The sequence below is a fragment of the Cebus imitator genome, unplaced genomic scaffold, assembly GCF_001604975.1.
Source record: "Cebus imitator isolate Cc_AM_T3 unplaced genomic scaffold, Cebus_imitator-1.0 Scaffold11, whole genome shotgun sequence".
In the NCBI taxonomy this organism is placed as follows: domain Eukaryota; kingdom Metazoa; phylum Chordata; class Mammalia; order Primates; family Cebidae; genus Cebus; species Cebus imitator.
The window spans coordinates 10,871,627-10,889,445 of record NW_016107326.1 but is presented as its reverse complement, the minus strand read 5'-3'; the positions used below and the strand labels follow the sequence as shown (position 1 = coordinate 10,889,445).

The window sequence follows — 17,819 nt, the reverse complement described above, 5'->3', positions numbered from 1 at the left end:
AGAAGTAATATATATAATTGTAAAATTCAGTCAATTCTACTTATATAAATATCTACTGAACTGTAAATCATCTTTTTATTTTACATTGTTGCTTTCATATTATATTAACTTCAATTCACTGAGGCATATACTAGTTGATTGCTTAAAATGTAATTTCTTGGCAAGATGATGTCTAGCTAAAATTTAAAACTAATTCTGATCATCTATAAAATAAATAATAGGCTTATAAATAAGTGTTGACTATATCACCTATTTATTGAGCTATAAAGTATAAACATGTGTGAAACAATAACAGATACTTTTTTTAATGTGAGTCAGTTAAAAGTGATATATGCATACAAATTTTTGGTTGAGTCGCATTTTAAGTGTCTGCAATTTACACAGGCGACAGAGAAGCCTTCTAGCCTCAGTTACAAAAACAGGAAGAGACAAGTCTTCTAACTGTGACAGAAAACAACAAAAAGGGTGAAACACAATGAAACCATATGGAGAGCAGCCCAACAGTGTAAGGTTTTGACATACTGCCACAATAATGTTGCTCAAGATGCACAGTGAGAACAATAATTGCTAGGGCTCTCTACTGCTATCTTTATGCAGACAGTTGCAACACACAAGTTTATCAAAAGTGCAACAGTTTATCAGGTCACCATAAAACTCCAAGCCAGGAGTTCAACATTTTGGTCTTAGGAGGCCTTTATACTAAGCATTAAGGACTCCAAGAAGCTTCTGTTTATGTAGATTATAGCTACTGATGTTTCCCATATTAGTAAGTAAAACTGAAAAATCTAAAAGTTCATTTCTTTGTTAAAAATAACAATAAATCCAAATTGTTAATATAACATTTATCTAATGACAAACCAAAAAATTATGTTCCAAACAAAAAAATTCTAGTTAGAAGAGTAGCATTATTTTACAATTTTACAAATCTCTTCAATGGCTTTATGGATGATAGTTGGATTCTCATATATCTGCTTCCATTCAATCTATTACAAGTATATGAAGAAAGTTCAGTCTCACACAGATATGTAGTTGAGAAACAGAGGAGTATTTTAACAGCCTTTTCAGATAACTGTCAGTATTGTTCTCTGATATTATACAAAAATTTGACAATGTAGAATTTGAAACCTTATCAGTGAACTTTTCACAGTCTGTTACATTAAAATCCATTTGTCTATCTTGCATTTTGAATGGATCTTTTACCCATGCAAAACTTTATAATATTATTTACTGGTGATGTGAAAAATATTGGACCATTAAGTTAAGCAGTAATTCCAAAAGTTGACACAGCTGACTTTACTATATCAAAAAATCACATTCATTGATATCATTAATATCATCTGAAAAGTTCTTAAGTGTTAGAAAGCTGTCAAGCTCATGGTGATCAATGCATGTTTTATAAAGTTCTTTTACTTGAGAGCTCACATTTTATCACTGGCAATAAATATTATCAGTTGTCTTTCTTAAAGTGATGGACTAACTTTGTCCATTTTTAAGAAAATGGCTTCCAAACAGTCTGAAAAGCCATACTTTGTTAGTCATTCTTTCAAGTAAAAATTGTCTTTCACGAAGAAAAATGGCTAGTTCAGTGACTTATGTACTTTCCCTTGAGACCAGCATCTTTGTTCAGTATGTGGAATAAGTGCTTTATGCGTACCTCCCATCTTATCACACAGAATATTAAAAAGACATGTACTGAAAGGTCAATATTTAAAAATTAACTGTTTTTGCCATTTCATCAAAGACATTTTTAAGCAAAATTGGCATCTTCTTCTTCTTTTACTATGAATGGATGGCAAGGAAGAACACAATGATTACTAGTACAGTTACTAGTATTAGCAACACTGCCTTGATTAGTGCTAAGGCACCAGCAGTTTTACCACAATGGCTTTTGCACCAACCCAATACCATCAGTGCAAATATCAACACAGCAAAAAAAGACAAATGATGTCTTAGTATTATTATGAAAAGCTTTGACCTCATGAACTCCCCTAAAAGATCTCAGGGACCCTCAGAGATCCACAGATCACAATTTGAGGACACTGCTTTATGTAAAAGGAAGTGCTAGAGTTTTTCCTTAAAATATGTGTCAATGATAGCAAAGGAACTAAACCAAACGTCTCCAAGATAAGTTGATTCTAATAGCAATCATGACAGTATATGTCAAACTTATTCATAATTAGCTTAAAATTCACTGTATTAGGAGAGATGAATTTCCATCATGACAGAGAGACAATATAGTCTATAAGATAGATCTAATCAAAATGGCATGTTGGTCTTTGTTTCAGAGTCTAGAAAAAAATTTATTTATTTTTCAAGGATCACTTGCAGTAGAGTAACTGGTAATGTATGTGTCTTAACAATCCAATAAATGGACCTAGAAGAACATATATCATAAATAAAATGTTAGCATAGTGTACAATAAAGCAATAAACAAAGGAAAGCTCTTCATTCCTCTGATTTCTTCACCATTAAAACAGTTTTACTGAAGAAATATTCTGAGGCCTTCTCACTTTAAGCATTTAATAATAATGAATATGTTAATAATAATTTTCAGAGCGATTTTTACCTTGTAATACTTTGACATCCCCACTTGTATCTTTGCAACTAGCCCCAGGATTACCACCTCCTTCTAACTCATCAAGGTACAAACGGTAACGATGTCCACTCTCATCTTCATACTCTACGTTTTCATCATCAGAATCCACTTCAGGAGCCACATAAACTACTTCAAATTCAATCTCTCCTCTCTAAGACAGGAAATGAAAATGAGAAAGTCAAGTTATTGTAACTGTAATTTTAAAAGGATTTCCAGGCCAGGCACAGTGGCTCATGCCTGTAATCCCAGCACTTTGGGACACCAAGGCAGGCAGATTACCTGAGGTCAGGAGTGCGAGACCAGCCTGACCAACATGAAGAAACCCCATCTCTACTAGAAATACAAAATTAGCCAGGCATGGTGACGCATGCCTGTAATCCCAGCTACTCGGGAGGCTGAGGCAGGAAAATTGCTAGAACCCGGGAGGCGGAGGTTGCAGTGAGCCAAGATTGCACCATCACACTCCAACCTGGGCAAAAAAAGTGAAACTCCATCTCAAAAAGAAAAAAAATAAGGATTTCCAAATTCTTTGTGGGGAGGCTTAGGGGTGGAGAGATCTCAGAGATAGCTCATATCCAGAAAACAAATAATAAAATTCTAGACTCTAAAGAGGTAGTGAGGCCATCATGTCTAGATTAGCCCCGTGAATCCTCTCTACAGGTCCTTTACACATTATAGTAGCTCTTCCTACTGACCATAATCTTTTTGTTAATAGGTCTAAAATATAAAAGGATGCTTAATTATTAAATTTATAGAATTTTAGAACAAGTATTCAGTTTAAAAGTTATTTTGCCATGTTGTATTGCACACAGAAATTCAGCAAATACATCTAAATAGTCAGATATTAAATAAGGATATCATATAAACTTTCCTTAACTGATTCAAGAAACCCTTACAAAATGATTTTTTGTTTTTTTATTCAATAATAGTAATTATTATATTTATATATTTAATTATAGCCTTCAATCCTTAGAATAATCTTACTATAGTCTCTTTTACATGAATGAGAAACCTGAGTTGAGTCTGGAGAAAGCAGATAACTTTCCCTAGATAATAAACAAGAATAAAGAAAAATAAAAGTTTGACTCTACAGTCCATGCTTTTTGTATTATGCTAGAATAATTGTGTCATATTTATACTGTCATTCTTTAACAATGACACATTCAAATAAAAAGTTACAGATCATGCCAGGCACAGTGGCTTATGCCTGTAATCCCAGCACTTTGGGAGGTTGAGGCAGGTGGATCACTTGAGCTCAGGAGTTTGAGACCAGCCTGGGCAACATGGCAAAACCCAACTCTACAAAAAAAAAATTAGCTGGGCATGGTGGCGTGCACCTGTAGTCTTAGCTACTTGGTGGGCTGAGGGTGAAGCATCTGTTTGAGCCTGGGAGGTTGAGGCTGCAGTGATCCGTGACCGTGCCACTGCATGCCAGCCTGGGTGACAGAGTGAGACCCAGCTCCAAAAAAAAAAAAAAAGTTACAGATCATTTTATGATTAAAAAAAAATTCGAAGCTGTAATTGTCATTTAATAAGAGACTCCAACCACCATATACAAGTGTAGTGTTAGCAACTCTGAAAATTATGGCTTGCCTTTGCTCAAAAGAAAGCATGCTATGCTTAACTGCTACTCACTAAGTTAGTCTCTTTGGTGCTCTTCTTTCCAGCAGTTTAAGGTTATACCTCAGAATTTAATATGTGTTTAGTTAGCATTTCCTTAAAACTTATGACCGCCTATTGCTAGCTCCTTCACCAGTCATCCCACTCCTTTGCTACTGGATGACAGTCAAGATGAGTTGATAAAACATTAACTTGAGAGAATAGGGTAGCACTCTTGATCTCTTTTATCAGATAATGCTTTAAAAATACCATTTTGCAGAAAGAGACAGACGATGCAGTGGTCTTCAGCAAAGTTTTAGATGACAGAATTAGATCTGTGGGTAGCTGTCATGGAGACACAGATTTCAGGCTTAATATGAGGAAAAGCTTTCTAAAAATTAGTCCTGTATAACAACGGAATGGACTGCTTGATATCAGCAAGTCCTTCCTTTAATATAATTATTGAAGTAGTGATGTTGCAAAGATTTATGCATCATATAGGATTTAACCAATGTACTATATTCACTTTCAACTCTGAGATTCAATTCTACAGAGGCATACCACACTGATGATCCAAAAAACATCTCAACATACTACCAATGCCTCTAATTCCCTCAACTCGATTCTTGAAAGAAATAAACAAAACAACATTTTAAGTACAAATGTATGACAAATATGAGTCCTGAATATGAATCTCAATTCTATAATTTATTTGCTCAGCAACTTTGAGCGAATCCTTTCATCTCTAAGAACTTTAGTTTACTAATTTTAAGAAAGAGAGTTGGGCTAGTTTCTATGGATAATTTCAATTTTAATATTTTATGACTAAAATCAATCCACTTCTAGCATTGTCTTTTCTGTAATATCTTATATATAGTGTTTTAGGCATTAAGAATGCTGTTTTCTCAGTCTCAGGTCCTGTTCTGAGTCCTTTATATGTATTAACATACTTAATCCTCACAGCTTTCTTTCAGTCCTTCCCACACAGGTGAGGACACTGTGGGAGAGAGGACTTAAGTAACCTGCTCAAAGTTATGAAGTAAATAAAATGTCCATTTTCAGTAAATATGACTGAATGTCATTTATAAAAGCATTAAATCAAAGGAAACAAGAGCTACATATAAACATTTTACTGCTTTAGAAACTTCATAGGGAAGTATACAGTGTTCAGTAGATTTATAAATAACTAACTGATAGGTCTAATTCTAATTATATTAAGGGAATTTACCTGCTGGGAAAGAATGGTTACAGCTTCTTTATGCTTTGTGTCCCTTAGGTTAACTCCATTGACTGCCAAAATAGCATCCCCAACATGCAGCCCTCCACATCTATCAGCAGGTTGCCCCGGATGGATCTCAGAGATGAGGATTGGAACACCATGTTCTTTCCCACCCTAACAACAACAATAAAAGGCAGTAAATTAAAGCATTCTTTGTATAGTCATCGATTAATCTGGAGATAAACTATTTTCTTAAAAATCTTTCATTAAGCACCTATGCTGTCTCTATAAATGTTGGGTAAAATTTTATTTGCTACTTAAGTAATGGTAAAAAAAATTATTATCAAAGAGTAAATTGGCTAAATTCTGAAATTAAAAAAATTTATGTTAGTACTCCATAGCACCATTATATTTTATCAAGTCTGAATCACCACCAATGACAAGACCAATTATTTTAGGTGCCACAAAAATAATTTTAAGATTATACAATTAATTTCAATTTCAGAGAAGTTAAAATATGAAAATATATGCAATGTAGAATTGAAGAAATACAGTACTTGGGTACCTATCATTCTCTAGCTTCTATCATTGTTGCATGGGTGTGTGTGTGTGTGTGTGTGTGTGTGTGTGTGCGCTTTATTTGTCCTGCTAAAATGTATGCTCTATGAGGCAGCTCATTAAAAAAGGTAAGTATTCAAGAAATATAGATTAGATGAGCTTTTTATTATAAGGAACATTTCTACATTAAGCAATACCAAAAAAAAGAATGAACTTGCTCAGTGCCTAAGTATTACCAAATGAAAATTAAAGCCACCTTGTTCATTAAAGCACTGAGACTACAACAAAATGACTCCTAAAGGCATCAGATTTAAAAAAGGAATATATAATATTTAGACTCCAGGGCCAGTGAAGTCTGACAGCTAAGAAATGAGACAAGAGAAAGATACACATACTCTAAGAGAGGACAATACAATCTGAAGCCATTTAACATAGAAAACAGCCATATCTATTCCCAAGGGCTCCTAGAGGCATCACAGTATATGGCACATAACTATTATGTGAGTCATAATAAAAATGTTAAACTATGCTTACTAAAGGTATACTTATTAATAGTTGCCAAGAAGATTTACTTTTTAAAAATATGTTTACACAAAAGCAAACATTTATCCTCATAGGGATACATTTAGTTATTTAAAAATATATATCCAGAATATTCTGTTCCCCAGTGATATCCAACAAAGGAGTACAGCTATACTAGATAACTGCAGAAAAGGAGACTGGAAGCACTACTTCTTACTGTAATTGAAATGCCAAGGCCTTCATGATCTTCCTTAAGGAGGAGAACTTTTCTAATTGGACCAACACCTTGGCTTTTCTTTAGGGAATCTTGATCCTTATTGGGAGGAAAAAAGAAGAAAAATTAGTATCATTTAAATAGCATACCAAATAGAGTAAACTCATACTATATAACTTGCTTTTAGAAATCTTTATTAATTTCCTCGAATGGATAAACAGTATAGGGTTAAGAAAGTAATGGATAAAATAGAAAACTGAAAATAGTTGTTCTATTGATGCAAAATTTATAGATGATTTTCTCACCCTTTTGCCAATAATTTTTAAAATATTGATATATTTCTTTTTAAATTGTAGGAAATTATAAAAGAAATTATTTCCAGGAATTAATTGAGGAACAAATAGCCTCAAAAAATAAAAGTGACTGTCTGTCTTCACTGGATATCTTTAAGATCTATATTCATTTTAGCTGAGTTGTAGAGTTGAAAAACAAATTTCCAATTGGATCATTAATTACTTATACATTCCTTGGCGCTCTGGAGTCTACCTCTTAAAGGGTCTTGATCCATTAATAATTATTTATCTGGCACCTTTTCTCTTTCTGTCTCTACTAAGCTGTTTTCCTGTTCAGCAGATAATGAATTCCAAGTCTCTTCCAGTTTTAAAATACTGATCATGTGCAAACGCAAAACTAAACTAAACTAAACTAGACTAAAAAACTTTTGATCCTTCACTATCTTCCTTGGCAACTTACCCCTTTCCTTAACTTCCACACAAAGTTCATCCTCATCATTTCTACTTCCTTGCCACTCATATTCAGTCCTCTGATTTCTGTCATTAGAGTTCTGCCCCCACACGCACAACTGAAATTTTCTTCTCTGTGGTCACTAGTAATCAGTATTGCTACACTCAATTAACACTTTTTGTCACTACCCTACTTGAAACTTGCAGAAAGTTAATACTGTTCACCAATCCCTCCTTGAAACCTGCTCTTTCCATTGGTTTTTATTATACTACTTTCCTAGATGGCCCATATCTGATAGCTCCATCCCAGGCTCCTTCCTTTAGTGAGTGATCTTTTTCCTTCTCCCACTCCATTAGTTTCCATCTTTCACCTCCTATTCCTTTTACTACATATATGCTTTATACATATATACTTGGAACTGACTTAATCAGTTCCAAGGTTTCAAGTATAATAGATGGATAATTTCCCTAATATTTCTTCAAATCAGATTTACCTCCTGAAATACAGAGTCATATATCTAACCAGATTTATCTTGGACATCCCACTGTCACCTCAAGCACTACTTGTCTAAAACTGATCTCATTATCTTTTCCCCAAATCCTTCCTTTTCTTCTATTTCCCTTATCAGTGAATGCCAGATCTCACTCAGTTGCTCAAACAAAAAGCCCAGACTCTTTTTTTTTTCACTATTTAATAAAAAGCAGTTAGTTACCAATCAAGCCCTCCTGATTATAATCCTCTCAAATGTGTCCTTCTTCTCAAATACCACTTCTCTTGTCCTAATCACTTTCTCCTTGGATGAGCAAAGTATCTTTCTAATATATCTCCTGGACTCCAACTTGGTCCTCTTAACTATACCGAAATAACTACTAAAAAATGTAAATTTTGGCTGGGTGCAGTGGCTCATGCCTGTAATCCCAGCACTTTGAGAGGCTGAGGTGGGCAATCACCTGAGGTCAGGAGTTCATCACTAGCCTGGCCAACATTGTGAAACCCCATCTCTACTAAATATACCAAAAAATTAGCCAGGCATGGTGGCATACACTTGTAATCCCAGCTACTCAGGAGGCTGAGACAGGAGAATCACTTGAACCTGGGAGGCAGAGGTTGCAAGGAGCAGAGATAGCACCACTGTACTCCAGTCTGGGCAACAAGAGCAAAACTCTGTCTCAAAAAAAAAAAAAAAAAAGTAAATTTTATGAAATCCACCATTTTATTTAAAAGTTGCATGATTAGCAGGTTAAAGTTAAAACACCTCTATTTAGTATAAAATAATTTTTATAATCCAGCTACTACCTAAAATCCCAACCTCATATTTAGCTTATTTCACAAGCATGCTTTTATCACTCACACATATCTGATACAAACTACTTTTGTCTTCCTCCTAACCTCTCCATTTCCAAATCTACTGGACCTAGAAATTAATGGGGACCACCAATGTCCTAGAGAAGACAATGGCATAAGTGCTTATCACTATCCCCACTTCTCTTCCACCAACTCTATGTACATATCAATTCTTCTTACAAAAATATTTGCAGAGGCAACAAACTATTTTACTATTTAAGGCCATACATTATCTGGTACTAAGATATGTGAACCCTTGTGAGACATCCTTTTGTATATTAAGGTCTTTATTATCAAGCAGCTGTTGTAATAGAATTTAATAAAGATTTATCCAGACAGAAAGAGAAACTTTTATACAATGGTGGCTACAGAAACAGACAACTGGCTACAGATCTCAAATTCCATCTTAATCCAAGACCAAACAGGTATAAATGTTAGTTCAGAATCAACATTTGGATTCAGTTACCAAAAACATCCTTAAAAAACTACCCCAAAATATTTGCCAATTTATCAGTATGATCACACAGTCTAAGCTAAGCTCAAAACAAATTTAAGTGTGACCAATCATGATCCAGGAAAAACTGGAAACATGGCCCAACAAACTAGCAATATGTATTTGCTAACAATGGTTCACTATCTGCAGAAACATCACTCTCAGAGCATTAGTAAGTCAGTGAAGAGCTACTAAAATTTCTATGGAGTGTTTAAACTTTATCTACTTTGAATAAGTTAAATCCCATTTTCACTTTTTAAATAAAGGTTTCAAACAATCCTAGAACAAAGGAAAGAATGGAAAGTAATTGTGACTAAAGAAAGAAGGAAGAGGCTGAGTGGGAAGCAGCAGCAAAGCGAACATACATGGCCTGGTGGTGCTTGCATTGGTCGTTTCAAGTCATTACGTCCTCTGCAGGCTCTGATCACAGTTTTGTGACGATGCAAATGTATTTCAGCTTCCAGTTGGTTCCAAAGCTTATCATGAGCAGGTCCCTTCATATCTCGTCCTAGCAATTGTATTTGTTGGACCCTTCATATTGGGAAAAGAGTACATTTAGCTGATTTTTCATTATGCTTACTATTGTGAGAATTCAGAAAAAATACTGAACCTAAGTAGCTTTTGCAAGAATCTCAAATTAGTGATAAAACTAATACTCAGGAACTTCTTGATGTCTCTCAGATTTAAAATAAATATGAAAAACTCTGAAAAGAACAGGTATCTTTAAAGGAAAAACCAGTAAAAAATTTTTTTGAAGAAATTAATGTGAACTCTATTTAGTCGTATAGACTTAATTCAAATAAATCTATAAAAACAATTTATGAAAAAAACAATTATGATATTGCCAATCTGTTTTATGTACTGCATGCAAAGTCATCAAACTCAGATACTATTAAATGTTACCTTTTAGATGAGATTAATTGTACACAAACATTTCTTCTAATTAGAGTTTCTTTTTACGAAATGATTATTTTAAATGTGGTTAAAAGTTACTAGAACCAGCCTGGGCAACATGATAAAACCCTTAAAAAAATTAACCAGGTGTGGTGGTGTGCTTGTGGTCCCAGCTACTTTAGAGGCTGAGGTAGGAGGATCATTTGTGCCTGAAAGGTGGACACTGCAGTGAGCCGACACTGCACCACTGCACTTCAACCTGAGTGACAGAGTGAGATACCATCTCACAACATTTAAAGAAAAAAGTTACTAGAAAAATTTGTACTTCAACATGATATAAATTATTTTTTCTTTGTTCCACGTTTTTAATGTGACATTAAAAGAATATGCATAAAACGATTTAGTATAAGTCACCAAAGTTTGTTAATAATTTACTTAATAAATACAAGCAAAATTCTGTGTGTTATTATAATAAAATCACTGTCATTAACTTAATACCAACACTTTTTTTTGAGAGGCAAGAAAGACTGGGTTTCAGTGATCATAAAAAGAATTCCTTACGGAAGTTCTACTATGCATGGGAACATTGGCTGTACTGGTCTCAAGGCACAACATAGTTGAAAAGTGCTGCGCTACAGAGTTGTTAGCGTTTCACAATAAGATACTGTCAGTGTTTGTGTGTGTGAATTAAACATATTTAGTATGAATAAACAGATCTGCAATACATAATGCTATCAGTATTAATTTAACAACAGTAAGTTAAAACCAACCATAAAATAATTCTGAAGGTAAAGATTAATGCTTCATTTACCACAAGAAATAAGATTCAGCTAGGAAGAGTGGCTCACACCTGTAATCCCATCACTTTGGGAGGCCAAGGTGTGTAGATCATGAGGTCAGGAGTTTGAGAACAGCCTGGCCAACATGGTGAAAACCCGTCTCTACTAAAAATACTGGGCATGGTGGCAGGCGCCTGTAATCCCAGCTACTTGGGAGGCTGAGGCAGGAGAATCTCCTCAACCTAGGAGATGGAGGTTGCAGTGAGCTAAGATCATGCCACAGCATTCTAGTCTGGGCAACAGAACAAGACTCCATCTCAAAAAAAAATTAAATAAAGTAAGACTCAACCTCATTAAACATCCAATTTGTCACCTAAGAATACAATAATACCCATGTTTTTTACACACCTTCCTGCTAGTTCCTTATCCAAGTACTTTGCGGCCAGTCTTGCCCCATATACTTCAGCCTGGAGAACAGCTATATGTCTACGGAGGGCTTCATTCTCTTTCCTCAACAATTTTACTTCAGCTTCAAGTTGCGCTTCTTTCATTTTTTCTTTTTTGTTTGCCTCAAGCTCTCTTTCCTATGTAATTTTTTAAAATATATAATTTAATGAAAATAAAAACTCTTTAGCACTAGACCATGTTATTGAAAATGCACAAAAGCCTACAGTTCAACAATATACCACTCCATCTCTATAAAATACAACACAAAGGTCTGGATTTTGTTCTTTTTAACTAGTACCGTAACATCTTGGAACTACTTCTAGATAAAATAATTGCCCACTATGGGGTCCCTGATACAGAGGATAAGAAAAGTAGTCTACTCTAAGCTCATGTTATCACATATTAGCGTGGCTTCAATGGATAGTTGAATCTGCTATTTACTTTCTAAAACTGACTTAGAAAACTAGACTAACATAAAAAATAAACATTCCCAAACATTTAATTAACTTTAATGCAATAAGTCTATAAAGTAAGTCAAAATCATTCAGTTACACAGATACAGTTTATAGCTAATGTATCTTGGAGGACCACAAGAAACTTATAATGAATAAACTAGCAGAGATATACTAGTTTTTTTTTACTAAACATTTTATAGTCATGAAAACTGTTGGTAACAATTGCATTAAAACATTTACACATTAAAATGTTTCTATAGATAAGCACATCTATGGTGTGGATTACCACTGAACTTTGAGATCTGGCTCATTTATTTGTCTGTATGTTAGAGTGAATGCAGAACTTTTTTCTGAGGAAAACACTGGCCTCACTTGCCTCCTATGTTCCTCTTGGTAGATAGTCCATGTACATGAACACAAAAATGTTAGCCAGAGGCTACAACCGCAAGCTCTTCACCATCAAATTTTTATCAGAAGTTCATATATGAGAAATAATGTTCAATTTACCTTAAAAGTATAATCTTTTCTATAGATCAAGGGTTGCAAATGTAAATGCACTTCAGGATCCAAGTGCAGAAACAGACAAGACAAAACAGAGTGCAAAATGGAAGGTACAAAAAAAAATCCTGCCCAAAGGCAGGCAAATTCAAAATCAAACATACACACAAAACTGTGTGGCCACATAAAATCCTTCTAAGAATTAAGTAAGGGCCCCAATAGACATTTTAAGTGTTATTTGTGGATCAAAAAAACCCTCAACACTGAAAACTTGAATTTACCCTGAGCAGAACTGCTTTTACAGAATCCACAAAAGCTATGAAAATATGGTTACATTTGTTCACGATATGTGGAAGACATTATTCCCTCTACCACCATGTCCCTTTTGTGAGGATGTAAATAAAAACCCACCTTAGCACCAGAAAAATTGTTTCTTTTGAGGAAAGGACGAATAGTATTGTTTCTATTGTATAGGCGCTGATTATTTTACATAATATTTCCCTTTTTATTCTGGATATTCAGAAGCTAAGAAACAAATTTGAGCAAACTTTCAGCAATTCACAGAATATATTTTGGTACTAATTTAATGTGTCTTCTTTGGTCTACTGTTTTGAACAACATCAAAATAGATTTCAATACTAGTCTGTAAACACCATAATCCTGAAAAAATATATATTTACTTACACACACACAAACACACACACGAGCTAAAACTAGTGACAACTACCAAATGCTAGATATATTTGTCACTTCTTTGATTAAAAAAAAATTTGTTATATATATGACAAACAGATAAAAGATTAGCAGACTCTCTCAATTTCTGGAAAAAAAAAAAAAGATTAGAACATAATTTCTAGATATTGTTTTTAAAGCATTTGAAAAACTCCAGAATCCTCCTTTTAACACAATTTTGGAATTATTAAAGTCTTTATTTCAGAGCCTATGTCCTAATAGGGCAAGTATCTGTTTCAAATGAAAACAGTTTGGAGATATGAATAAAAAACTTTTTTATTACATTTTAAAGTTGATGCAACTTTAAAAAAAGCATTCCTAGAAGACCAAGATTTCTTTGGCTCATGTACTAAATAAACTTTATGTTGAGGATTAACTACTTCTAATTACTTTAATGAGCTATTTATAGTATATTAATGAACTGTGAGAGACATACTAAGCTACCACTTACTGGAGTTTTAATGATTCAAATCCCTAATGAATCTGACAAACTCTCGGGCCTGAAATTAACAGAGGTAAGCAAAAATAAGATTTAAAAAACTGAAGTTAAACATTTCTAGATTACCAGAAAAAAACTTTTTGGTTCTTAGTTAACCTGTTTGTTACTAGGTAACACCCAAGATGTTCATTTTACATTTAGATATCAAAGATTGTATCTTTAAAGGAAGTAAAGCCATAAGACAAACTGGAACTTGATTAGGTTGGGGTAATGGGAAAAATATTAAAAATGTATTGTTATTTTCTAAAATAACTTCTGCTAAAGCATTTCAAAATTCAGTTGTTTCAAAGGCCACACGATTATTCTCAAGACTCTTGAAAAGCTGTAACACATGCAGTAGATGAAGAAGAAACCAACATGCACATTCTTTACTGGAAATAATTTCAAATAGAAACTTAAGGGGGTTAAAAACTAGGTCTGCTTGATGTATCTTCAATACCCTGAGGTGGGAAAAACAATTGTTCTTTGAAGTAGAGATGTGAGCAAGTTACAAGGCTCAGAAATTGTCAAAAATTAAGAGGCTCTGCAAATAATGGTTGTAAATCACAAACAAAAGAAAAACGTTTAACAACATGCAGTGACAAAAGAGCAATGGGCCATACAGTGAACCTTTCAGGTATTGGAACATTAAAAAATTGCCATCATTAATGCTATTTTCAAATACAATGACTGACAACACGTAATATGCAAATAAAACACTATGAACACTTCAACATGACATATTAAAGCAAAACAGAAACAACATACTTACCAGCTCCTCCACAGAGGGGCCAGACTTCAGATATAAGAAAAAAGTTTTATAATTAGAAAAAGAGCAAACAAATGATTTTATCTAGTGGTATAATCATTACAAAGAAAAGAAAAATCCCATATGTTGACTATCATTTGGGTAAAGTTCATTAGAACAAATCTATTTGCAAATGTATAAACAATAGTAACTATATAGTATTAGATTAAAATTTTTTATCAAAATTAGTCATCATAATTGGTACAGTGTTCTTTTCACTATACTCTTTCAAACTCTAATGTTAAAACTTCAGGTAAATTCTTTTCTAGAGAAAATGTAGATTGTTTCTGAATGTTAATGCCAAATAGCTCAAACAAACAGTTAAGAGCTTTCATTTCAGTTAAATAAAACCCTACTAACACAGACTGGAGAGACTTTGAAAACTTAAGAGTTTAACTTAGGAGAAGATAGTTATTTTCATGAATTTTAATGTATCAGTACCAGGAACTAATTAACCAAATGAAATGAACTAAAAACAAGTAAAATTTGTAAATGTATTACTATCATCACATCATCAACATCATTTCATGTCCTCCCATATAGTAACAAAATGTCTGATATCTCTTATACCCTCAAAACATATGTGGTATACAGTGGCAGGAAAAATGCTTACAATACACTAAGAGGAAAAGAAAACAATGTGCTACTGGTTGGTACCTGATTACAATTTTTTCTTCTTCCTTATTAACATAACTCCAATTCTACTGGAAGTGGCCATATGACCAACAAGAGACTGGCATGCAGCTGAGGATGGTCAATGAAATGCTGGCAAAAATTATTGAGAACGATTTCATAAAAATTTTTTAAAGAAGGCTAACACAATGGAGAGGCATCTTTTTGCTCTTTCCTTAGATTAATCCTTCCTGCCTGAAATGCAGACATGAAGAAATCCTGAGGGTGGAAACCATGATCTAAAAATGGCAGAGCACAGTGATGAAGGGAATCTGGATCCCTCATATCTGTGGATCTGCCATTATTAACTCTAGACTGCCACTCTCAGAATTCTTTTCAGAGAAAAATAAGTGCTGTTCAAGAATAATCCCAGTGTTACTTGGGATTTCTGTTATATGCAACTTAATTTAATCCAACTGATACAGTAGGGCAAGAAAAATCTTATGTTATAATCACAAATATCTTTTAAACATATTTATAATATATTTTAAATAGGAAAAATTCTATCAGTTGGTTGTTATATTATCACTGATTATCTCTATGTGATGAGACTGTAGATTATCATAATGATCATAAACTTTATAGTTCTTATATTTTCTAAATTTCCCACAATGAGCACGTATTATATTTTATAATTTAAAAGTCTCATTCCAAAATGTCTTCTACACCCTGTAAAATACATGCAAGGGCATGTCACTCTATAAACTACTTACCAATTTTGCCTTAATGGTACCAGAGTCAACACTTTGACCAGTTTTAGCATGAAGCTGAAGCTGAATAGAGTGCAGCTGTAAAAGTTGATCATGTACTTCTTTCTCCAAAACAACTTTCTCTGCTTGGGTTTCTGTCAGTTCAGATTTCAGGTCCACCAACTGTGCCTTATAAAAATGATACAAGAAATTAAGTATGCCTCATTTTCTTTATTTTGACCAATAATTGTTATTCAAGAATGACAAGAGAGACTACCTTTGAAATAAATACATGAACACTAGAATAATATTATCTAAGATACAAGACATCCATCTAAACTGACAGAAAATCAATAGTAAAAGTCAGATATTTCAGTGGCAAAAGAAATCTCCTATAAGCCGTATCTTCTAATTAACACAGAATGCTACTTCCATTTTACTTTGCTTACTTTAAGAAACCTTTTTACTGTTTCACCTTTATCTTCAAAGCTTACGAAAACACAAAAGTATGAGGTAGTTCACCACATGGTAGAGACAATGTGTGCTGCGGTGGACCACTAACATTAATAGTATTAGAGAAGATGCCAGTGAGTAAGTTGTGTTGTGTCTTCAATCCAAAGAATACTAACCCAAATCAGCCTAATCATTATCTAGTAAAGTTATTTTAGTTGCTAAGGCATCAACTTCTGAGACTACAGTAAGCTTAAAGATCAGAGTTAACCAAGTCTTCAGCTTTAGCATAGCAGAACAACTCATCAGGACTACTTAGCAATTTAGAAGTTTTCATTTTTGCACAACTGATATATTGTTTTACAACTGTGCAAAGGATATGTCCCTTGTGTTTTTGGTTTTCCCAGCCAGCCAGTAGATTAAAGATCAAGAAATGTCTATGTTTCCTATTCAATTCAACATAATTTTGCTAAGCATCTAAGGGCCTAGAACTATGCCAGCACAATGAGAAAAAAATTGTAGATAATACTTTTTAAAATCACAGATCATAATTTATATCCCCGACAAGCTTTCATATCAACTGGGTTGATAAATACACATGTGAACCAACTTTAAAAATGTGGCAAGTTATACATAGAGAGAGAATTGACCCAGTCCCAACAAAGTAAAGGAAGACTTAAAGAAGAGACATAAGGAAAAGATTCATACTGAGCGTGAGTTTAGCAGGGCTTTGAAGGAAAACAACAACAAGGACAAAATAGAAGCAGTAACAAAATACAAAGAAGGGAAGACTAGCAAAGGAAAAGAGGCAGAGAGACTAGAAGCATTTTAGGTGAATTCTCTGAGTATAAACAGGGATCAGATAACTGGAATATGCCTTTAAATCCCAATTGTACCAACCAGTGCCTAGTGCATAAAAGATGCTCAAACTTATCTGTTATGTTGGAATAAATCCTAATACTAGTCCTGTGATTCTAGATAAAACATTCTGTCTCAAGTTTCTTCAGTTTAAAACTATAATAATATCCATGGCTTTGACTATTCTCTTAAGATTATTAATCTTATATACAAAAGTACTTATTAGAATATGAAAATGTTATTATCGAGGAGACTGGATTACCTCAAGGGATGGTATATTGACAGACTGGATAAGACTGGATAGGAGAAATGAAACGGAACATAATAAATGGCTTTGGATGATAAACCAAAACTGATAATCTAATAGGAAATCATTCTATCTCTAAATGACATTTAAAAAAATTTTTAATAACACCTTTATTGACATATAATTTGGTATCATAAAATTCACTCTTTTAATGTATATAATATAGTTTTTAGTATATTCATAAAGCTGTATAACTATAGTCACTATGAAATTTTGAAGCATTTTCTCTCAATGGTATTTTAGCAACATATATGCAAGTAAGGAAGAGAAGACAAGAACACAATAGCAACACCCTAATTGTAGCTTTCCAAATGACAGGTAATCATGGTAACTTTGTAAATGAGAATAAAGGATTTTATAATGCTGAAAAGAAATTGTTAGCAATACTTAGTTACAGGGTGATGTAGCACAGTGGGTGTACGATGGAAGACTAGGTAAAGAATAATGCAAATATTTCAAATTT

At 33.6% G+C, this 17,819-nt stretch overlaps 1 protein-coding gene across 2 annotated transcripts in view; it reads right to left on the bottom strand.

Annotated features, from left to right (window-relative positions):
• Nucleotides 1-17,819, bottom strand: part of GOPC (golgi associated PDZ and coiled-coil motif containing) — a 41,319-nt gene that overhangs the window by 4,035 nt on the left and 19,465 nt on the right. The window contains exons 2-8 of one of the 2 annotated variants that reach the window (XM_017497245.2): nt 15,766-15,930; nt 14,345-14,368; nt 11,371-11,546; nt 9,655-9,820; nt 6,712-6,807; nt 5,424-5,588; nt 2,567-2,747 (exon numbers count right to left, since the gene is read on the bottom strand). In XM_017497245.2, coding sequence (XP_017352734.1) covers nt 2,567-2,747; nt 5,424-5,588; nt 6,712-6,807; nt 9,655-9,820; nt 11,371-11,546; nt 14,345-14,368; nt 15,766-15,930 — 973 coding nt within the window. The remainder of the gene's footprint in view (nt 1-2,566; nt 2,748-5,423; nt 5,589-6,711; nt 6,808-9,654; nt 9,821-11,370; nt 11,547-14,344; nt 14,369-15,765; nt 15,931-17,819) is intronic. The other variant, XM_017497253.2, reaches the window with a different exon arrangement.